The 24,130-nt window shown below is 36.5% G+C and overlaps 1 protein-coding gene across 1 annotated transcript in view; it reads right to left on the bottom strand.

Annotated features, from left to right (window-relative positions):
• Positions 1-24,130, bottom strand: part of LOC103780828 (potassium voltage-gated channel subfamily H member 8-like) — a gene marked incomplete at its 3' end in the record, with an annotated part of 76,978 nt that overhangs the window by 9,039 nt on the left and 43,809 nt on the right. Inside the window, exons 5-6 of the mRNA XM_008948520.1 lie at positions 21,861-22,018; positions 17,237-17,444 (exon numbers count right to left, since the gene is read on the bottom strand). Coding sequence (XP_008946768.1) covers positions 17,237-17,444; positions 21,861-22,018 — 366 coding nt within the window. The remainder of the gene's footprint in view (positions 1-17,236; positions 17,445-21,860; positions 22,019-24,130) is intronic.

The raw sequence follows: 24,130 nt of genomic DNA, 5'->3' as shown, positions 1-24,130 counted from the left end.
GAGAAAATCTCCTTCCTAGGCTTTAAAAACCACTGATTCTTGGCCACTGTATTCCCATTTTTCTGGCTTTTGTTATCTGAATGAATAATGAATAAAAAAAAAAAAACATTGAGTTTACCCATTATGCAAAACACTTTCCGACAAATACATTTTTATTATTTTCCAGAAAAGGTGGATGACTCAATTCTTTAATTGGTATATGTAAATGGCTTTTTCCTTTACAGCACACTTCATGTTCAAGGTTATCAAGAAAAAAACCCTAAGCCTACTGAAACATCATTGTTCCAAAAGGATGCACTACAGCTAGTAGAGGTAAGGTAAAAAATAAGTCAAAACCCAGTAAGTGTCTCCCTCTGATTTGTAGATAAGGACATATTTACAGCTCCTCATTTCTATTATGGCTGTTAGAGGTGATCCTAATCAGGACTTTTTGAAGAAATTATACAGGAAGAGGTTTCAACCAAAGCATATAAAATAGTGCAAGTTCTTCCAGATCAAGTATAATTCTCAGATTTTTGTTGATAGCACTGCCCATTTTTTTTGCCATTTGGAGGTAGAAACACAATATTGCTGTCTGTAAATATTTTCATTAGCCAATGGCAATAGTCATGAGGTAACGATCGATTAATGCCTTTTATTTTTTTGGTTCCTTTAGGTAACAGCTCTCAGCAGATTCTCTGGATAACCTGAGGAACTAATTTCTGCCCTTCATGAAAAAAGAGAAAAATAAATATAGTCAGAGGGAGCTTCCTAGAATTTAGCATTATGAATCTTGTCTGGTTCTGAATTAGCATCATCTAGATATAGCTCTGTAACTTTGAAAACACTTTTAAGCACCAATTAGCATGACTAAAAGGAAGATTTTTCAAAGTTATAAAGAACACTTAAGTAACCAAGTCCCATTGGGAAAGTCAGTAGGAATTGGATGTCTAACTTCATTAAGATACTTTGAAAAATGCTGGAAGAATCTGTATTGTGTTTCACTTCCCAGTATCTGGGAAGTGCTCAAGTACCCATAGAAACATAAACAAGCATTTAAGTAGCTGTGTATTCCATACTTTATAACTGGATGTAAAACACATTATCTCATTTACTGGACATCCAGAAACTCAGTCTTCCCTCAATCTGGTGCTTGTACTGCATTAAGCAGGTATATTACTCCCTACAGTCTGCAGATTCATTGTATGCTACTAATTAGATTTTCCATATATACCAGACACTTACCATACCACAAATCTGTCTGGTACTTCAACAGCCTAGAAAAGTGTTATGTTTTCTAATGCATTACCTACAGTATTTATTCTATAAACAATTTTTCCATTTAAAAAGTAGACCAAAACTATTTATTCAGCGCTACTGCTTCAGGAAGTGCAAAAAGGTACAACTGAGGAGTACCTCTTAGACCATCCTTGAATGCTTGAAAGCAGGAAGGGTTCCCCAGCAGAGCAGTGGCAATGATATTGGGAGAGAAAGGGTGGAACAAAGCTCACCTTCTCTCAGCTGTGCTTCCACATAAATTTCAGGGACTTTAAGTATTCGTAGGGGAAATGAAAAGGCAGAAAATCCTATGTGCTCACTGTACTTGTCTTTTTCATGTTAGTGAAAAAAGTAATCAGTGTTACACTGGTAGTAGGGAAATGGAATATATAATAGGTAATGCTGGGGTAAACTAAAGGAGACTGAATTGTGGGTTATCTTTACAGACTATGTTGCAGACCAAGTTATGGATTTCTGGCTGAGCTGAAAAACCCTGGAGCCCTACATGAAAGCACAAAGCATACCAATGGCTTTATTATATGTCACGTCTTCTTTATACTTCTCCAAAAACTAGAACTGTACCTTATGAAATAGCAGGTAATTCGAAACCATCTAAACCAAACAAAACCTAGAAATACTGGAGAACAAAAAAACAAAAAGTATAAATAAATCATCAAATACTGAAAAATAATAATAAAATTATCGAGAAATGGGGCACATATAACCATCTGATATTGATAGATTATAACTTTTACCACAGAACCTTCTATGTTTCATCTGTACTAATGTATGTTGCAGTGGATAGTTCAGGGTCATTACAAAAAAGGTAAAAGCTATACAAGAGAAATAAAGTCATTCATCACTGGAATTTTTATATGAAATATTTTTAAATGAAAATCACTATGTGTCTTGAGAGCTCTGTTGGCTCCCAGTGCAGCAATCCCTGGTCACTGCTGATACCTCCGCATTTCATATCCAGAGTGAGGCAGCAAGGTCTGTGTGGGAAATCACACCACCTTCTCATTACACAGATGCACATTCCAAACTGTAGATGATCATCCCATATTTCCATTTTAAATGGGAAAAAACTGTTGTGAAGATCCCATTGATCTCTATGAAGCAAAGATTTTAGCTTTTATCTCCCTCTATTCTGTTTCCTTGAAATATTAACATCCAAGAAATAAACCTTAGGGCAAAACAGTTGCTAAGATAGAACAAGTAGGTGAATTCCCTTCTTCTTAAATGTAAGCTCTCATGATTACAGTCTCTAAGACAGATTTTAGATGTCCAAATCACTTCCATCAACTGTCCATGTTGCTTCCTCAGAAGTTAAAGAGTATTTGAGAAGAGGAGACCAGAGCTAATACTGTATTTAAGATAAGTTGTTACCATAACTTTGTATAACAGTGTAATGAATATATTCTACCTTATCAAAGCTTTGTTATTATTCATTAGACATTAAAACATTAGCTTTGCTTTTAAGAATCCTTCCAAAGAATTTTGTAGGTACTTTCTAGCTGTTTCTGACTGATACAATACGTTAAAAATTTAGAGTTATTTAAGAAGGCTAAATCATTTTACTTCTAGTGTGCATGACGCTGCATTACTGAATAATCATTGCCTCTATTCTCATGGTGATTACTCATTTAAGGTATTCAAGTTCTTCTCAGGATCCTCAAAGCCTTTTTTATCCCTGTCTAACCAAAATGTTTTTGTCATCTACAATTTTTTTCCTCAAACTATTAAACCACTAAACAACACCATTCCTACTACTTAACCCTGTAGATCATCACTGTTACCCTTTCATTGTCACAAAACCTGATCATTTGTTTACAGATTTGAACTATGATGGAATTTTGCTTGTCATGTTAGGAGAAGCTCCATACCAGAGCAGATGGTTTAAGCATCATTGACCCCCAGAGATGACAAGAGCAATCATACCTTCAAACACTGTTTCTGGAGGACTATAAATGTGGCAGACCTTATTGCACCAGGTCATGAATAAAACATGAACCAGTCTTCTCTTTAACATTTTTTTTTTTTATTAAAACAGATTTAGTTTTCTTTTCCAGTCCATAAGTCTTTCTCCCTTATTTTCGTTCCCTTCCCTTTGGGAAGGGAGAGGGGTTAGTAGAGAGCATCTGCTATTTTTCTGATGATCAGCCCAGCCGTAAGCCTTGACAGTGTTTCTCTTTCCATTGTGACACACTAACTATATATTTCTAACTCTAATGTATAGGATTTTAATATTTCCCCCCTTTTTCCTTTGGGTCATAATCCTTGGTACTGTTCTGGTGTGTTCGCTGCAGCAGCTTATCCAAATAATGAAAAAGTAACTATGCTAACCTTGTAAAAATAGATTGTACTTAAACTCTGGGCTCAATGGACTTTTAAGTGCCAACAGAAGTGAGGCACATGGATATTACTGTGATGGAAACTACAGAATATCTTCTATAGATATATATAAAACTTTATACACTTTTGCCTGATGTACACCCACGTTCTAGACCATTAAAAAAAAAATTTAAAAAATCCCTTTAATATGTAATCAAAGAGGAAAAATACAACCCCTTTTCTATCAAGTGCTCTGTGCTCTTTCTGTTAAGTACATAAAATCTTTACAGAAGAGAGGACAAATATTATAAGAAGATTGGATCTGAGATGTTCATCTCTTTAAAGCCTAATGCATAAACCAAAATAAAGCCTTGATTCATGTAAGTACGATATATATATATAATTTAAAGATCCATGTGAAATCATTAACAGCATACTTTGGAGAGCCTGCAAACAACAGCAATGAAAATAAATGTAATATTTTAAAATTAAAAGAAAAACAGTTGTGAATTTCAAAGTCATGTCCTTCACAGAAACAAACCTTGATGAGACATCTCTCCAAAATTATACATGAGGATTCACAAGCAGCAAATTTTAGGATTGTTATCATATTAAAAGTTAAGTGGACACTAAGAAAGGACAGATTTAATAAAAATGTCATTTGACTTCCAATACAGAGAAACTGGACAGAATTTTTATTAAATCTCTTCCCAAATTAACAACTGACCTAAGAGACTGGTATGAGCCAAAATCCAAGGCACAAGCATGTTCCTAATAATGGTGAGATCTGGGCCATATCTTTGCATGTAGTTAATTTCTTTATTATGGAACAAATAAAAAAAAAAACCAAAAACAAAACAAAACAAAAAAAACCAACAACAACAAAACAGGACTTCAACATATGTCAAATGAAATTGTAACTCTTTGCCATACTTTGCGAATTCTACCACTAATTTTCAACCTGTAACTGAGAAGGTTTGAATTTGGATGTTGTGCAGTCAGAAAAGAAAAACAAGGATAAAAACTGAAAGTCCAGGTATCTTCCACTGCTCCATGAGGCTTGCCCACTGAAGGTAAACCACCCTCTGTATTCAAAGGCATGTAAGTGAAATGGTTGCCTTCATATCAGGGTGCTTTTGAATGCCTGCCCTAAATGACGGAATACCCTTTGCAGACACATTGACTGGCATTCTTCTTGGACACTGATCTAGAGAAAACTGTATCTTTCCATAGATCTGTAAGGAAGGTTTTCAACCATCTAGAGACATACGGTGTCCAGAAATGTGATAGGTGTTTTAAAGACTTGTAATAGCCATGAAGTTTTTCAGACTAAATGCATACTTCCTTTCATTAGAGCATTTTAGATATAAGCTTAACCTTTGCCAGGTCTACCAAAAACTAATCTAATTTGAAAGGTGTAATTATCCTATGTAATTATTTTCTAAGGCTGACTAATACCCTTTGTAAATATATTGTCTGTTGTATATCTAATTGAATATATACTTAGAAGCTATCATAAAAATAATTGCTTTTTGTAAAGCTTTAATTCATGTAACTCAACAGTCATAACAAGATACTGACCCATTGTGTTCACTGAAAATGGAGTTTTCATAGTGCAATAAATAGTCAATGAATTAAGTAGTTTCAGGAAGAAGAGGTGCTCAATCAAGGCATTAAAAAAAGAACAAAAGCTAAGATCTAATTGTAATGTTGCTGATAGCAACAAAAACACAGCTGAGCCCACAGAAGTGCTGAACACTGACAATTAAGCTTTAATTATCTGACAAAACTCAACTCTAAATTGCAACTATCACTGCTTTGAATAAGAAAATAAAATTTCTGTATTCTCATGGTAAAATTGATGCCCCCTTGGAGATACTGACAGAATTCCTTTGTGGGAAGGTTTTAATCTTCTGTCATCAGCAAAGTGTGGTCTGTTAAATAATTTACATTTTCATTTTGGAAGGTCAAAAAGCACAAAAAAAGATGCTTTTATCCTAGAGGAAGCTTGTAATCCACCCCAGTAACAGCATGGATTATTATGTGATTCTCACAGTCTCTCTGGTTGGTCACTCCTGGCCACATTCATGCCTTGTAAGTGGTAGAGCAATAGGCCTGGTATGAAAATATTATTAAGTACTTTTAATGTTAACATTTTATTAGAAAACAGTATTGGAAAGATAGCTTTTAAAAAATATTTGGTTAGTCACAAGTAAACACAGGGTGGAGTTCTGCAGCTCTTCCACCTAATGCAGAATGCTACATAAAACCCAGTATGAATGAATTACTAACAACTTTACACATTTCAAGCCCTGGTTTCTACAGAACCTGACTCTGTTCATGCAATTAAACATTAACATTTCCAGATGAAGTTCTATCCCCTTTTGTAACTCTTTTGTTGTTCTTTTAGTTTTTCTTTTACTGGGCTGGATGAATCCCTGAGGACTAGCCCAGACAGAGTTCCAGCAAGACCACAAAATATTTCTCAAGGTGGTAAATAATGCATATGAACTAGGTACCTACATTTGTCCTTCACCTTGTGGCAAAATATTTTCTTTCCAGTGAAGTTATTTTGTGTCTACAAGTACTGTATGTTCTGATGGGAGAAAGAAGGGAGCAGTATGAGAGGAGATGTGTCCCTTTGAGTGTAGCTCCAAGACAGTCTCCAAACAGTCAGCTGATGTTCTGTGTGACCACAGAGGTTATTACTGGAGGACTTTTCTGCCAGGGCTGTCTACCATGTGGAATGGCAACTTGATGGGTGAGCCTGTCCTTTTGGTGGGCTAGCCATGTGGGCTGACTGGGCAGGCTTTGGTAATGGCTTGTTCCTGTCACCCCTAAGCTGTGTTATTGTCTTGCTGCTACATAAGGTTGCAGACTGCATCTCTGGGACATGCAAGTAGTATTCTATAGATGTCTAAACAACATAGACAGCTGCAGAGTACCTTTTCTTATATTGGTGAGGAACCCTCCAACATCCTTTGCAACAGTCTCAAAGTGTAATGGAATAAATATTTCCCTTACAGTAGAGATACATTTACTCCAAGGGGGACACCTGCCTATGTTACATATAAGAGCTATGTATAAGAAATTTAAGACCTAACTCAGCAGATCTACAAGGAACACTTCTTTAAAAAAATATTTTATGATAGTTCTCTAAACATTTATACTTACTGTCACATAGAAGCCTCAGTGTACGTGGTAAAGTCCTGTAGAACTAGGTCATAAATTCCTTCAGTCTCATTTATCAAGGAGTAGGTAAATTTAGAAAAGAAATGTACTGGAAACTCTTCTCTCTGGCAAGCACGTACAGCTTGTACAATTTATCAGATGGGTATATTTGGATATAAGGGAGATTTAAATCCGTTTTACTTTTGCAAGCTGGCATTTTTTTTCTCTTTCCCACTTGATTGAAAGGATGAGATGGGGATATTTTCAATATTGACTTTCCATGACTGTCTTAGTCAATACATACAAAGCACTATACATGGCTAATAATTTTAATTAAAATTTTTCTTTTTACTAGGAATATTTTATAAACAGCTCTAAAGTCATCAGTATACTTGTAGTGAAGACAAATGTCTTTTAATTATTTTCTGCATTGGTGAGACCGCATCTGGAGTATTGTGTCCAGTTCTGGGCCCCTCAGTTCAAGAAGGACAGGGAACTACTGGAGAGAGTCCAGCGTAGGGCTACAAAGATGATTAGGGGAGTGGAGCATCTCCCTTATGAGGAAAGGCTGAGGGAGCTGGGTCTCTTTAGCCTGGAGAAAAGGAGACTGAGGGGTGACCTCATCAATGTTTACAAATATGTAAGGGGTGAGTGTCAGGAAGATGGAATTAAGCTTTTTTCAGTGATGACCTGTGATAGGACAAGGGGTAATGGGTGCAAATTGGAGCATAGGAGGTTCAAGGTGAATATCAGGAAAAATTTTTTCACTGTGAGGATGACGGAGCACTGGAACAGGCTGCCCAGAGAGGTTGTGGAGTCTCCTTCACTGGAGACATTCAAAACCCGCCTGGACGCCTTCCTGTGTGATGTACTCTAGGTGGTCCTGCTCTGGCAGGGGGGTTGGACTAGATGATCTTTCGAGGTCCCTTCCAACCCCTATGATTCTATGATTTATTTTTTTTTTTAATTATCCTGGTTTTCCCCTCCCAAAACCACAGCATTATCTTTCTGTGAAGGTTCTTAAACTAAAACAAATTACTAACATAAGTAAATAAACTCCTTTTTTTTAAAATTTTGTAATATCGTAAAAACAATTTAATTTTTAAATTACACGTAAAACAACCAAGTCTATACATACACTTTAACATACAATTTAAGAAATAACACTGCATGCATATCATTAGAAGTATATGAATCGTTTGCAAGTCATCTCCTTTAAGGAGATGCTCACATTGTCACTTCACAAAGTATCTCAGCATTTAACATTAGTGCTCCCTAGGCAAGCTGGCTGTTACTGTCCTTTTCCAGGCTATCAAATACCTTGCAGCTAAGCTTGGAATTAAAATCTTAGTGCTTCTAGTCCATTCAGGGAAAAGAGCATGTCTGTCTCTGCCCTCTTTGCTTCCTTGTGCACCCTCAGTCTGTACCCATCTGTTAGAGCTTTTCTTATCACATATTTTGAGTGTAATAACCTTTGGGGCAAGAGTAGCCTTTCTATCTGTTGTTAAATCAAGTAGTGGAGGGGAGGATCCCAGGTGCTGTTGCAATAAAATTAATGTGGGGGTTTTTTTGGTTTTTTTTTTTTTTTTTTCCTATGCTGTCATTTAAAGTGTTAGAAACCTGGTTTGAGATTTTATGTTTTGTGTTGAGTCATGCCAAAAAGGGTTTGAGCTACTACAGGTGATACATTCCTGTCTGTTATAAGAAATGAGTACTTCTCTCTGTTAGCAACACAGATTACTTCAAAATTAAGCCTTTAGTATCAAAATATGGGGAAGAAAAACACACACACACACAAACACAAAAAAACACCAAAACCCCAAACCAAAACAAATAAAAAACCACCCCACAACCCAAAACCTTGAATAATGTCAGTTTTAGGGTTGCTAGCAAAACTTTGAGTCTATGTGTGCAGTGTGGACTAGCTGGTAAATTAATCTCACCTCTGTCCTGATGTTCTCACCTGTTCAAGTCTCACCATCAGAGAAACTCAGGCTAAAGTCTTTCAGTACTTTATTTGCATGACAATTTCTCAGTCCTAACTACAAGTATATTAACAGTCCTGACTCGGAATCAGCAAATAGATTCTCCTGGGAGCAATGACAGTGGTAATCAATACCTTAAAATCTCTGTAAAAGAAAGTATTATCTATTTGCAACAGCAAGCTATCAAAAGGACTATTTTTTAAAACAGAAACAGTGAAATTTGTTTTATGTGTGCAATACACATTTCCATACTAACTGTCAGTTATCTGCAAGAGTGTGACTGTTTACCTCTAGACTCCTCTCTAAGAGTTCTCTCAGCTTCTCAAAGCCGAGTAATGCAATAGGTGGTCCCTGACAGTCAACCCCTTCCCCTCTCCTGCCATCTTCACCACCCCAGCAAACAAGACAATTTTTTACAACTTCTCTGTGTTCAAATGCAGCCTCCCTAACTGGTGAAACAGGGGTAGATGTCCCAACACAAAAGTGTATCTTTTAGTAGGTCTAATGACAAATGAGAGGGTAATTGCAGAATTTCAACAAAACTAGGGTGGTTTTCATCTGACTGGCCTGTATACTCACACAAGGGGTGATATGACATTATTGAGTGCAGTTACAGTCAGTAGAGACTGCTGTAGTCTACATGACATCTGCTTCTCCTTGTCTTCTATGCTACTAACATCCGTGCTAGTTAAATAACAGCTAAGTATGCTAACTCTCATTACAATCCTCCCCTTGCTTGCTCAATAGATTATGTAATATTGTCTAAGTCTTTTCCTTTGCACTGTTACCTAACGAGCCATTGTGTTGCTTTCTGGACCAGGATGCTGCCCTAGTCAGGCAGCCAGATGATAAAAGGTATTAACAATTTTGTTCCTCTTGCCTTGTCTTAATTTTCTAATCCTTAACTCTACAATCTAAGTAACATTTTTCAATATGATTTTTCTTATGTCTCATTTGAATCAAGGAAGCTGAGATTCAAACATATTTGGGTTTTGTGAGGTGAGAAATCAACAACAGGGGATATTTTACTCCAGATTATATTTGAACATGATAGCAAAACTAGAATTTGCAATGTAATAAAGGCTTGATGGAAATGGAAGAAAAAGTAAAGAAGAAAGCCAGCATCTTAATGGCAAAGCATGCCACATATTTAAAGTTACAATAATTCTGAAATAAAACGCCTGTGTCAGACAGGTTTTTTTTGAAGTGTGTGACAAATCCTAAGAGCTAGCATTCTTATTTTAGATCTGACAATGAAAAATTATTTAGAATAATTAGGTATAATTAGTTTTACAGACTCTGGGTTGTGTAATACTTCATAGAGTGCTGAATGCCATGACATACTCTCACCCCACATGAGTTTCTTTTGCTGAAAGTAGTCACTTAACTTTAAGCACTGCCACCTGAAAGTATAAAAGAAGCACAAATATTTTCCTGAGGTATGTGAAAATGGAAGAAAGTCTGGAAAGAAAAGTGTTTTGAATATTTTCTTCATTTTTATATGTAAATGATTTTTTTTTTTTAAGTCATGCTTGTCCTATAGAAGAAAAGAAAAGCAATTTTAGTTGTTATGGGATGTCCGTGGAATGCAATATGGCATTCTAACACTGTAGAATTTCTACCTATGTGAAGGGGCTGAAAGAGGCAGTCCAAATATTGAAGCAGCTGCTGAAAATATTTCAAAATATATAGTAAAGGCTTTGTGGGTCTAAAGTGGATCGAGAGATTGTAATTTGAACAGTGAAGCCATGAGCTATGAAACCATAAGTAGAAATTTCTGAGAAACTCTAACAAAATATCCTAACACACCAATGTGTAATAGACACTAATGTTTTAGCAAACAAGTATAAAGCTCTCCAAGGAGGGTAATGTAACCCCAGAAAAAGCTACCCAAAGAGATGAAGGCCTCTTCAAGTCTGCTTGTTTTCAGCACTTGAACAGAGCAAGCTGTGCCTGACCCGGTTTAGTGCTGGCTCTAGTCCTACTTCAGCTATCTGGCTGGTTTAAATAAACATCAGAGCTTCTCTCCAGCCAGCATTTCTATAATTCAAAGCAGAGCAGTTAAGGGTTAAAGATGTTGATGTAATTGACTGAACAAGCCTTTTACACACAGCATTTTCAGCTTTCAATAAATTATACTCTACAGTATTCCCATTACAGCAGCCATGTGGAAAGGTCAGGGGGGTGTTTTACCTCTTGGGACCTTTCCCTCTTATGGGGTGCATACTAAGCAGATTTTCCCCCTACATGTGGCACTGAGAATTTCTCTGATGGCTACAGAAATTGGTGCAGATACAGCATTGGCACTGAGACAGAAACTGCTTTGTGGAATTAATGAACAATATGTAGGTACACTTCTGCAGGATACTTTGAGCTTTGTCAGATCTCAGGGGCTTCATCCACACACCAGATTTTTACTTTTAACTTAAAAATTGTCCCAAATTTCTGGCCTATGTACAAAATCTTGGAAATGTATTAATGACTATATAAAAACCTCACAGTCCCTTTAATAAGGTACTTTTTCCTTCTTTCTGGGCTACAAATCCAAGAGAGTGTCTCAGTCCTGGGGTATTCTGTGATTACTAAGATGGCTCAATCAGAAAGCAAAGTATGGTGCATAAAGGAAAATACAGTTTAATCAACGAACTGATCCTGTAGAAAAGAACAGCAGGGAAGAATGGCAGAATAAAACCTACTAAGGCCCAAAGCAGCTGAAATAGAGATTAAGGTTAAATTAAATGCAAGGGAAATGTTTCAGGTCAGTTCAACAAAAAACACTTTAGTTTGGCAGAGCTCCATTAAAAAAATAATGTTTAGGATTTTCAAATGCAAAATTGAATGATTTCTAAAAAAAAAATATTTCTATGGCTATTTTAAAATTTGAATTTATATTTTAAATCCTAATAAGGTCTGGAATACACAGGTCTGAAGTGAGAGATGTTAATAAAGAATACCTATCTTAGAAAGTATGTTTTACATATAAAGCAGACAAAAAAGTAGGGGCAGATTTTCAGATAAACCTTTAAAAGACCTTTATTTGTAAGTTTATGTCTTTACTATGTGCAGACAGGTTTCCACACATGTCCAGGTGATTACAGCTGTCCATATAAAACCTCCTTGTAGCAGTAAAATTTCTGTGTCTATTCTAACAGACTGACAAACGAATTATAAACTATGTGCCTCTGCTCACTTTGTACTAAATAATGTGTGCATAACTATGATTGTCACAAAAACATAGAACGGTAAGGGTTGGAAGGGACCTCTGGGGATCATCTAGTCCACTCCCTCTGCCAAAGCAGGTTCTCCTAGACCAAGTTGCACAGTAATGTGTCCAAGTGGGTTTTGAAAGTCTGCAGAGGAGACTCCACAACCTCTCTGGCAGACTATTCCAGTGCTCTGTCACTCTCAAAGTAAGAATGTTTTCTCTTATGTTTAGGTGGAACTTCCTGTGTTCCAGTTTGTGCCCATTATTAGTGGAAGTGGGTAGATTCAGGCTGGATGTGAGAAAGAAGTTCTTCATCATGAGAGTGGTGAGACCCTGGAATGGGTTGCCCAGGGAGGTGGTTGAGGCCCCATCCCTGGGGGTCTTTAAGGCCAGGCTGGATGAGGCTCTGGGCAGCCTGATCTAGTGGGAGGTGTCCCTGCTCACGGCAGAGGGGTTGGAACTGGGTGACCCTTGTGGTCCCTTCCAACCCTGACAGATTCTGATCTGTTTTAGCAGAGGACTTTAGAGCCCTAATGGCTTAATGGTCGGACTTGATGATCTTAAAGGGCTCTTCCAACCTAAAGGATTCTATGATTCTATAATTCAAAACAGCAGACAGCAAATAAAGAACCTCTGCCTAAATCTGGTATCAGTTAAACCTATAGAAATGAGAGCCAATGTATTGAAGACAATGGAATGAAAGTGTTAGGATCAGCCAGGAATCTCAGCACAGGCTATCCTCTACTCTGTGCCAGCTAACAGAAAGTTAATCTTATTTTAACAGGTTGCTGAAAATCACACTGTGTCTCAGGGAAACATCTGTTTCACCAGTGAGAAGAAATGAGGGAAACAAGGTGGAATTTGAAAGAGAGGATATGAAAAAGCCCAGAAAGAGAGGATAAGGAGTGTACCACTGGCTCAGGTGGGTGGGAATGTCTAGTTCAGGACTTGTTTTTTTAATCAGATGTTAGATTCAAGCTGCTGCACATGGAAGAACTGTTTCCTGAGATGGGAGCACTTGCCGAGGTAAAGGTAGCAGCTGAAAACAGTGCCCATGCTGCCTGTCTTCCAAATGCCTCATGTAATCACTTAAAATAACGATATTAGAACTAAGCAAGAGATCCAGATTTTAACCTTTTACTACACTGGTGTTTTTCCCTATGCCATCATGACATAACAGTTCTTGAATAATATTCCCAGACAGTATATCTTTCTCATTGTGTAACCATGTGGTAAAATTTGTGAATTTAACCATGTTTTTAATGTATTTGCAATGAGAATGTTGCCTGAATAAGGACAAAAAAATGAAACAAAGGCTTACAATTAGGCCCACCAAGAACAAAGCAAATACACTTTTAAGTTCTTGGTATTTTCATAGGGAGAATTTTATCACTCCCATTGCCCCAGTTCAAATGCAAATTAAACACCTCATTTGTTTAAATTAACCAGAGAAATAAATACACAGAAACAAATGCTACTGCCGCTAAAGTCAATGTTGTGAGATCTGGTGCATATCTGATGGCACAGCAAGGTCCAACGTATTATGTTAACAGTACTGCAGCTTTAAAATGTTTGCTTTAATTATCAGCAAAACCTCAGTCTTAAAATCTGTGCCTCAGGCTCCCTGAGGAAGCACTAAATGGAGTAAAGAGGTTGCTAAAAGCTTTTTTCTCCCTCAGACTCTCCCTCCCCCAAAATAGAAGCAAACATAAAAAACAAAGAAATCTCCTTTTTATTCCAGGCATGATTTTCCTTTCTTAGAACAAACCTGTCCTTATATTATTATATATGTCAGCTATTGTATGCACTGCAGCATCCGTATCCAGGGTACCAATATTTCAGGTGAACACCACCTGAGACACTCAGTGAAGAATGAAAAGCATACTTTCCAAGGGGGACACACATTTCTTTTAGTAATAAAGTATAAAAATTCTATTTTTTATGGTGTGGTTTTTTTAATGCTGAGAATTAGAAAGCCTCCTAATACTTGGAATGAACTTTATGGAAGATCTATTAATGGAAACTTGAGTCTACAGCTTTGGTATTAATGTAATAACAGTAAAAGTTTAAAAATTAAAAGCTGTAAACACAAGACTAAGAATAATTTCCTACTGCTTTTCCTGCAGTAAGAAATCTCTTACATGCTTTCCAAAATGGCACAAAAATTTCCAGCTGAGGATTTCATACATGAGAACAGAATATCCTCAGTGTCTAACAGTAATACTACCTTTATCATACCCCAAGCAAGATTTCTGCTGTGTGTATTATTTGTTTGTGATTTATTATGATCTCACGATATCATTTTACTTTGCTTAATCACTCATACCCTAAATCATACCTACTCTTCTCCCCTCAATATATTGACTACATGGATGCTGTGAGATGTCAGAGAAATTTCAGGTTTTCTTAAGGTGAAAATAAAGCCTAGCTACATATGATTCACTGTGTATCTTCAGAGTAGCAGAAACTGTAGTACATAGGGGGCCAAGACTTAACTTCACTGTGTTTCACCAGCCAGGAGTTTGCATGTGGAGAGCAATAGAATTTGCACTGATTGAAAAAATTACATGATCTTATTTTTCTGCTCATATATATGACATGAGCTTAAATGTAGCTTTTATTTTTAAAAAGTAATGGCTTCATTAGAGCTATCTGGAGTTTTCAGAGATTTTTTTTTTTAATCACTTTCTAATAATTGAACGTTCTAAAATCTTTTCCCTTAAAAAAAAAAAAAAAAGAAAGAAACAAAAAATCCCAGACAAATCCCCAAAGCCGTAAAATATTTAACTTAGTGCTAGACATAAGTTTTCAAATAACCATTCTGACAGACACAGAACTAATATCTGTAGGAACTTTGCAGGACTCATTGCGGTATAATTTTTATTATAGATTTATAGATCTAAATATTTTGGAGACTATCCATGAAGGTGGCAGAACTACTTTCCAGAAAAAAATGCAAACCCACATTTTTTGAAAAAAAAAAAAAAAATTGAACAAAATCAGGCTGTAAGCTCAACAGCAAAGCCCTTTTGCCAACTAGGACGCTGAAGTCTGAGTACACCTGACTAAAAAGTGGCTTAGCCCATCCAGCCAGGAGGTGCATTGCCTGCAATAGTCCAGGGAAGGTCACTAAGTCTCGCGTTGAGACAAGCCAGTGCTGAGAGACTGTTGGGAGCAATTCCTGCCTAGAAAGCCTGCTGAAAGATGATCAGTACACGATAACTCAGATACAACACTCTTCACCAAGAAGCAAATGGGACTTCTGTGAGATAGCTCTGTTCTGGATAAACTGGGATTTGTTCTAATGAAGTTGTTGGGACATTTGTTTATTACTGCCATTGCCCAAGAGAGGACAAAAAGAGAAAGTTAATGTTTTCATAGCAATAAATGCCAAGAGCCCCACGGGATATGAGGAGAATATCCTGAATGTAGCCTCAGTTCAGGGAAAAGGGAGAGGAAGAGGCTTCATGGGGAGCATGACCAGCAGCCCCACCTGGGGAGGCAGGATGCAGCCCATCTTCGTCATTGGGATAGCAATGAATGCTTTGAAATCAGCTATCATTTGTGGCCTACATAAGCTTACAATGTGTCTTCATACCTCTTTCCTTCCTGAGAGACTCTTCTTTTTATTATTATTATTATTATTTGGATTTGTTTTTCTGTTAGCAGTATTTGACCAATTTGTGCACAGTGGGCTTTCTTTGTATATTCTCCCCTACAGCTGCAGTCTTTTCTTTGAGGGGTTTGCACTCTATGAGGAGTTCAGCAGCAGGTCACAGACCTGGTTTACAAAAGGAAGGAGAAATAAACAATCACCTAGAAGAATAAAAAGACTCCACAAAGCTTTCAGTAACCTATGGACAAAGTGGAGCGTTGTATTTACTGGAGTTTCTTCTTTTCTGTTTCCTGACCCAGCATCCTCACCTCATCTGAGGTCAGGCACCATTAACATACCTGTCATTTTTCCTTCAGACTTATTGTTATTATGTGATATTTAGATAGATTATAAAGGGTTTAAGAAAGAAGAAAGAAATTAAAGCAGATGAGAATAGAGCATACTGCAGTTGGAATGCATGGCACTATCTTTGGTCGCAAGTAATTCCACCGACCAAATATTTTTTCTGTTGGAAAACTGTCTCACTATTAGATACTCTTAGTTTATGAAAGAGATGTGCATTCTTTTACGGTTAACTTACATATTCTAAATTATTCTTCTGCTTTTTAATCCTGTCTTTAGTATCTAACAGCATAAAGAAAACTAGTAGAGCTTTCCCCTTTCAGTTAATTTTATCACTGGCCTTGTTTTCTCTCCTGATTCAGTGAACACGTAATAGCTTTAGGCTAAATATAAACACAAGTAGAATTAAAAGATAGAACACAAGGACCAGAAAAAAAAAAAAAAGGAGAAAAAGGGATGCTTGATACTCATATGGCATACGAGAAAGGCATTAAAAAAAAATCACTTCTACAGTAAAGCCGGAATGACCCCCGTGGAAAGATGTAGAGAATCAGGTATTGCACAAGTTGGTTGCAGACTTCCAACAGTGTACAAGTACCTGGTGATGTAATGTTCCTATACAAGGTATATTGCTTTCCCATTATACCATCACACATGGGTACAACTCCGAGAAATAATAATAAGCCTTAGCAAAAAAGGAAAACTTTAAAATCTAAAAAGTCAATCTGGAACACTCAGTGAAATTACAATGAATGCTGGTGTGGAAACTAAACTTCGGATCACAACTAAGCATTCCAAACCCATCCCTCCACTGTTAAACACTTTGCTATGCCAAAGAGCAAACCCTGCAAACAAGCTAGACAATATTTCCAAAGGGAGTTTTTGACTTGAAGGCATTTCAGAGCCTATCTGTTTCAGTGTGTAGTAAGGAATAATCAGCACACTCCAGGGAATGCCTCTGTTGAAGAATTTGCCTAATTTGCAAAACCAGGATGAACTTTCTCATCTACTGTTCTACACAGTCTATCTAGTCCTTTCTCAAACAGATCCTTAATTCCCCAAACACTGAAACATTTAAAAATCTTTTTTTCTACTCTTCAAATTTTCTTTTCATTTTAAACCTTTTTCAGATGGACCTGAAATTCAGAGCACAAATCAATTCCTTTACTCTGCAAACAGCACTAAGTAAAACACATTGTATAAGATTAAACAAAAAAGGAAATATTGAGTGACTTAGACATGTGGTTTTACATATTTACATACATATATATGTATATATACAGACATCTGTACATATATACGTGTATGGCAGAACAAAGAACTTACCTATGTCCCAGGTAAGGGGGTTATTCTGTTCCATCTCCCTTTTCCCTATGACATACCAAATGCAGGCCATCCAGTGAGCAAGCAAGGCAAACATGGACATGAGAAGTGTAAGAACAATTGTGCTGTGCTGGGAGTAACGATCCAGCTTCTGAAGGAGACGCAAGAGGCGCAGCAATCGCACTGTCTTTAGGAGATGGACAAGTGAAACCTGGAAGAACAGAGAAAGAAAACAACTCGTCAGCAGTTGATTTCTGTCACACAGCTCTCTTGCTTCAATGAAGGGCAACCATCTTACAACAGCAGAGAATAACAAAGAAGACGGTTAAACCCCCTGCCAACTCTTTACTGTGTACTGATATATATATATATATATAAACACTATACTATATATGTATATGTATACACACTATAACGTGTACATATATATACACTACTTCTGATCTAAACCAAAGAAACTTGAAGAACTGGGAGATCTTTCATTTCACCTTTTTTTTTTTTTTTTTGTTAATGCAAAGTCTTCTTTCAGATTTAACTTTAACTGAATTTGTGTTTGTGCAACAATGATCCTTCACTGCTCAAGAAGAGAAGCATGATTGTCAAACTGGCCCATGTTCATTTGATTCCAATACGAAACTACAAAGTTAACATTTTCAAGCACAGCATGATTTTCAGACTTTTTTTAACAGCCAAAGAGTAGGCCTGACTCAACTATGTATGAAATGAAACCAGCTTAATAATTAATTCTGGAAGAGGCAATAACATATAGCAGATATTTTGCAGAACAAGGAAGCAGAAAAGGGATCAGAGACTCAGATTTGTTCTTGAGATTTAAATCTCTGTTCAGGGGCCTGTGCATATTTTACTGCTCTGTACCAAGCTGAGTCCAAAAAAAAAGCTCATGTTAAAACTTATAATACTACCTCTTAAGTTCCTTGCAGAAAATATTATTACCTTTCAAGTGCATGTTGCAAAAGCATTAGCTAATCTGTTTAGCACCCTAAGAGTGTATCAGTTTACAAAGTATATGGGCTCTGGCTTCAGAGGAGACGTAGCGATGCACAAAGTGAGCAGTCTCTGGATGACTCCATCGCCTCCAGAGGATTCTCCAACCTGCATGCACACCAGAGTGCACACAGCTCCTCATTTTGTATGGAATGTACTTAGCTCTTGTTTCAGCTACTGGGCAGAGTTAGCAAACACTATACAGATTAGGATCCCAAATACTTTAATTCGATTTTTTAAAGATTAAATAGGCATAATTTTCATTAACAGCAAGTTGTTTTTTTTTTCTTCCCCCTTAAATAATGAGACATTAGGATTAATGCCTGTTAGGTATGTGGCTGATAGAGGATACATGCATCAGCTAGAAAAATAACACATCAAACTTGACATGTCTTGCCACAGCTTTCCCAGAGCACTCTAATGAGCTCTCTGAAAACAAAGTCTAAAAGCTCAGCTTGATCAACATTCTTTTCCTTTTCCTAAGCCTTTCTGTTTCTGTAACCAAAACTAATAATCTAAAATCTTAATTTTATAGGTGTGTTTTCATTCACAGCTAGGTCCAGGGTGACTGATAAGTTCTATAATGTGGGATATTATAGATTTAGTAATGAAGATTTAACAATTTTATTGATTTTATTCCAGTGTTGGGCATTAAGCAGATGGGAAACTTGTAAAAAAGAAAATAAAAAATCTACAGTAATTCTTTTTACTTTGTCACTACAATTTTGAGAGTGCATAGGTAATTCTCCCAAAAGATTTTTCATTTATTACACATTATTTATTTTTTTTCTCAAGAACCTTTACATATTTCCTTATGTACATAGCAGAGGAAAAAACATGACACTCATTTACAATCCTTTGAAGTTCGCTGCTGTCAGGTATAAGATTTGACATAAGAGCACACAAACAATTGCAAGGTCTTTTCTTCTTGCATTTCTTTTATCCATCTTATGTCATCTAAAATAAGTCAGTGAAATTAGTTGTCTCTGTCCTTCAGCACAAGAATATCTGCAAGTCTGGGCAGAAGGCTGTAAAATATATTGAAGGAATTGCCATGTTTTTATTAACACAATCACATAATTATTAAAATGTAATTATTCTAGTTGACAATCATGCCACTATATCAACTGCTTCTTTTTCTCTGGTAATTAATTTCCCAAATTCTCCTTTTCTTCTGTCTCTCTTGCTTGAGCCAGATGTGGTTCTGTTGCACTCTTAACATAAAGGGATCCTTGTTTATGACTGACTCTTCAAGGTGTTGTAACATATCTACACATATATAATGATTGTATATACTGACTGCATATGTGCTATGGCCTTCATGTTGGAGTCTTTGTCTGTACATGGATGATTACGTTCTACACATCACAAACTATGATAACTTAGGTGAAATTATATTTTAATAGATACTTACAAATAAGAACTTTCAAGAGGACTGTTGCAATAATAATTGTGCCCGGACAGTTACCACTTGTGAGTAAATTCTGACTAGTTGTATTAGGTTACAGAACACTAGTAGCCATAAGCACAGTGAATCAGGTAGATTTATTTTTTTTTTTTTAATGTGGGGGTATGTTTAATTTTAAGGCCTAAAGACCCTCTAATTTCAAAATTATCTATGCACAAGTTTGAAGAGAGATGTAATTAATCATATGCAATTGCACCGAATTTTCTCATTAGTCATGCCAAGCACTCTTCTTGTATTGTGCCCAATCTATCATTGGAAGACCTGAAATGCCACCAAGCAGCTTTCTTTCCTATGTCATAAATTTAGAAAGACAAAATGAGGAGTCAGCACTCATACTTGTGCCTGTGTAGATTTTGCTTTGCCCACAGATATAAACTGATCTAAATTTTCCATTTGATTAATTGTTTTAGACTAGCTGGGTTAACCTTTTTCTGTCAAAATGACAGACACAGAGTTTTATCTAAAACTAACACAGGCTCAATCATAGCATAGTGCTCAGAAGTACTGAGAAATAAATTTGTTACAAACCAGTGATGAAATTCTCTGCTTGGAAGAATCATCTCCTACAGCAAAAAGGAATTAATAAGGAAACACGATACATTTTACAAAATTACTCGTGGCAGGGTTCTTTAATCTTTTTTGTCTGCTTGGTTAGCTGGTTTTCCTAAAAATAAAAAAATTATACTTGTGAGGAGCAAATTCAGTCTTTCTAACTAGTGCTTAGTGGCCCGTTCTTCACTTTAACGTCATTGCACACCATATTTCCAGAACTTAAGTGATTCTTTATGTCAGATGAACACAAAGATGGAAGGAGCTGGGGTCTCAGCAGGCACTGAGACTAGGCAGGAATGTGTATAAGGTCTCACACCTCCAAAGAGTCACTAGTTTTGTGGCAGTGCAGAATATCTGCAAGGTATAAAGCCAGTAGAGTCAACTCATACAGTTTCACTATTTTTTCTTTTGAAATATCTACTGAGACGGCAAGAGACTCCACAGCTTTTTCAGGAACTCTAACCCCACAAATCTCCAGCTGGAGGATGACATGTATGTGCCACGCATACATGGATGTTGAAGGAAATGGAACTAAATGATACAATCAAACATGATACCTTAAATAGGAGGCCTCCTGAACAGTGTTTTCCTGTGTTGTTTTTTTTTTTTTTTTTTTCTGTTGTCTATCCTATCATGTGTGTACTTGTCTGTAACTCACATTTAATGAAAATGAGACTGAATGCATCTGTTTATAAAGGATCAAAATTAGAAAGCAGACAACTTAAAAACCTAAATCCTTATGTGAACAATTCAGAAAATTGAGAAGCCTCTGCCAGTATTTTTTCTCCAAAATTAAATTTTCTGATCTGGTGGGAGAGGGTGTGTTAGGGGATTTATTTTGGTGTTTGAGATATTTTTGCTTAGTAGATTCTTACTCTACTAAATCTGGTAGGGCTCTCAGAAGAAAAACTTTTGTCTTCTCATAGTTGACCCAATACATATGTAACTTCTTATGATTGTGACATCATGAGATGTTAGACGCACACATTTTTCAAAGCTGCTTAAGCATTTTGTCATTATAGTCCTAAACAAGATGAGTTAAGACCAAAACCAAAGTTAACAAGTGTAATAGACATTAATTATGTTTGGTTTTATTTTTTCCCAGAGAGAATGACTAGAGGTAAAGAGAAAAAACACTCCTAGCTGGCTAATGTATGCTGACCCTGCTAAACATAATTATTTTACTACAGCAACAGTTTATAGGTCATGAAAAATTAAGCATTGAATTTATTCAGTGTAAGAGCAAAAGCCATAGTGAATTGTATTTGAGTACAATAAATAAAGAGGAAGTTAACAGAGGTCCAATTGTTTTCAAAGTAAGGATAACTAAATTAAAAAAAAAAAAAAAAAGATATGTGCCTTTCATGACAATGAATAGCAAATTCGACACTCAATTTTGTCATACCTTTAATCAACATGTACAATTACATTGTATTCCTTCATTCAGCATCCAGTGTGAAAATGCACTAAGAAGCTGAAAAAAACACTAAGGTATTTTAGTTCACTCAGTTGCATTCTCCAGATCTGGAACTCCACTCATCCCCCAACAAACTCCTCTTGAAAAAAAAAAAAAAAACAATTTAAAAAAGACAAGGTACTTACCACAGTGACGTTGAAAGCATAAAGAAGATCAAAAGGAAGTGCAGCAATTAAATCAATGATAAACCATGTAGTCACGTAGTGGATACAGATAGATCTTGCTTCAAATATGACTTGGCCAGACTTGCTAACATACGTTGTTCGGAAATTTAAAATAATATCTGCTTGACAAAGAATGAACAGAATCAGAGACAGTGTGATTTCTTGATTCCTGTGGATAACACCAGGAATCCACCATTACACTGGTTGTTTTTCAGATGAAGAATCTAATACAGAAAAAAATAAAATATAGTGGTAAGGGATTCACATATGCAGAGGCACAAACAACTGAGGCACAAAGTTGTGCTTTGTAAGGAGTAAGAAGAATGTTTTAAATATTTAAACTCACTGATTTCAATGGTAGTTTGAATTAAAATCACCCACATTGCTCTTTAAATAGTATAAAATACTGGTATTTTTCATAATGAAAAGGTGACATTTTTATTAATGAAAACTAAGAGTCTGCTGTGCAAAAGATTTATGTACATATATTTTAAGATTAAAAATTATTAATTACCTTATTTAATAGGTGTAATTAAAACTTTCTTTTAGTGATAACTGTCCAGCACAGAGAACAAAGGTCATCCTCAAGGATAACCATTCACTGATCAACAGAAAATTGCTGAACTCACTTGGAAAAAAAGGGCTTTTGGGCTATGGTGAGGATCACAAAAGTCATATGAATTGCTTGGTGGCTTGTGCATTTTGTATGTTCCTATCTAACATTTCAGATGAATGTCTTTCATACAAGATATACTTTTGACGTGTCTTGCCAAAATACATTAACACTCAAAGAAAAGCTCAGGTCCTGACAAAAGAGTCTCAATTATTTTCGTGTCCTACAAGACAAAGACTATAATCTGTCCTCAAGCTATGCACCCAGTTTCTACTAATATTAGTGAGAACTGCTTGTATAACTTTTACAATGTCAGAAAAGAGTGCAGTCAACCATCAAAGCTGGTGTTTTACAGAAATATAATTATCCTTCTGCCTTGAAAATTGTAATGTTGACGACCACCTCATATGAAGTGATTCCAAGTGTTAGGAAGACATTCAGAGTGTGGCTGACTTTTTTTCTCATTAAAAAATAACAACTACAGGGTGATGGTCTTGGCAGCCTAAAAGCCAGTGGATGTCCTTTAATATCCAAGTTATGAGAGGCAGCTTTCCAGATGCTGGTCCAGTGTGTAATAGGTTGGTTAGCTGTGTTATTTGTAATCTAGATATCCTATTATTAAGTGTTACAAGGAGGGAGCTGCATTCTCTGTGCCTTCTGCCTCGGTCTATGGCACTAACTCCTTTCTGTCTGCTAGATGATGTGTAAGAAGATATATGTTCAGCTGCTGCTTCTACACACTGCTCCTGTAGGAAGATGGCAGCAGCAGCTGCTGGGGGCTGGCTCCACACCATATACAACATGGAGTGTACAGATGTTTGGGAAGTGTTTGTCACCCAGAGTTTCTTACAGCCTCTGGGGAAGAGGGGGTAGAAATGTCAAACAGAAGCGCCTGCAAGTGAAACTCAGCTTCTTGCCCACCAGCAGGATGACGATACAGGAAAATTATATTGGCCTTGCAAATGGGAAAAAAACCCCACAGAATATAAGTATTTCAGAGTTTCAGTCTGTTGAAGGGATTTGTTTTCTCTTTGGATACAGATATTTCCCTCCCTCACACCTAGTTTCTTGTGTGCTATGTAAACCTGCTCCAATTCAGCACATTCCTGGAAAAAAAAAGAGAAAGATATGAAGTCCTGAAAATTAAGCATACCTCAACATTTGTCTCTTCATAATTAAAATGTAATGAACGCTAACGGTAACTTGGTTTAGTTACTGTAACTTGCTTTTAATGCAAAACAGGTTAGAACTAAGAAGTGGGTAGCAGTAGGATTACTAATATGAGTAGTAGGTTCATCAACTTGGTTTTGTAGGCAGTTTCTGGGTCCTGAGAACTTTTCTTGATGTTATACATATGAAAGAATGGGTGCCTTATTTCTGATACACCTTTTATCCTCCATTTTTCATTCAGTGTATGAGAAATGTCTGCAAAGACCAGCATGAACAGACTCCCTTCAGAGATCAAAATTGAAGGACAAATTTTCCAGAATATGAAACACACAGAATTACTACCACTAGACCCATAAAAAGAGAAGTGTGTGGGCTTTGTCCCATTTGAAAGCTTTTCACAACCTAGAGAGCAAAATGCAAAAATGAGCATTAAAAGCTTTTTTTCCCT

This window comes from Merops nubicus, unplaced genomic scaffold (genome assembly GCF_000691845.1).
Source record: "Merops nubicus isolate BGI_N331 unplaced genomic scaffold, ASM69184v1 scaffold4771, whole genome shotgun sequence".
Lineage (NCBI taxonomy): Eukaryota > Metazoa > Chordata > Aves > Coraciiformes > Meropidae > Merops > Merops nubicus.
Note: the sequence above shows the minus strand (reverse complement) of the source record. Positions and strands in the feature narration are given on the sequence as shown.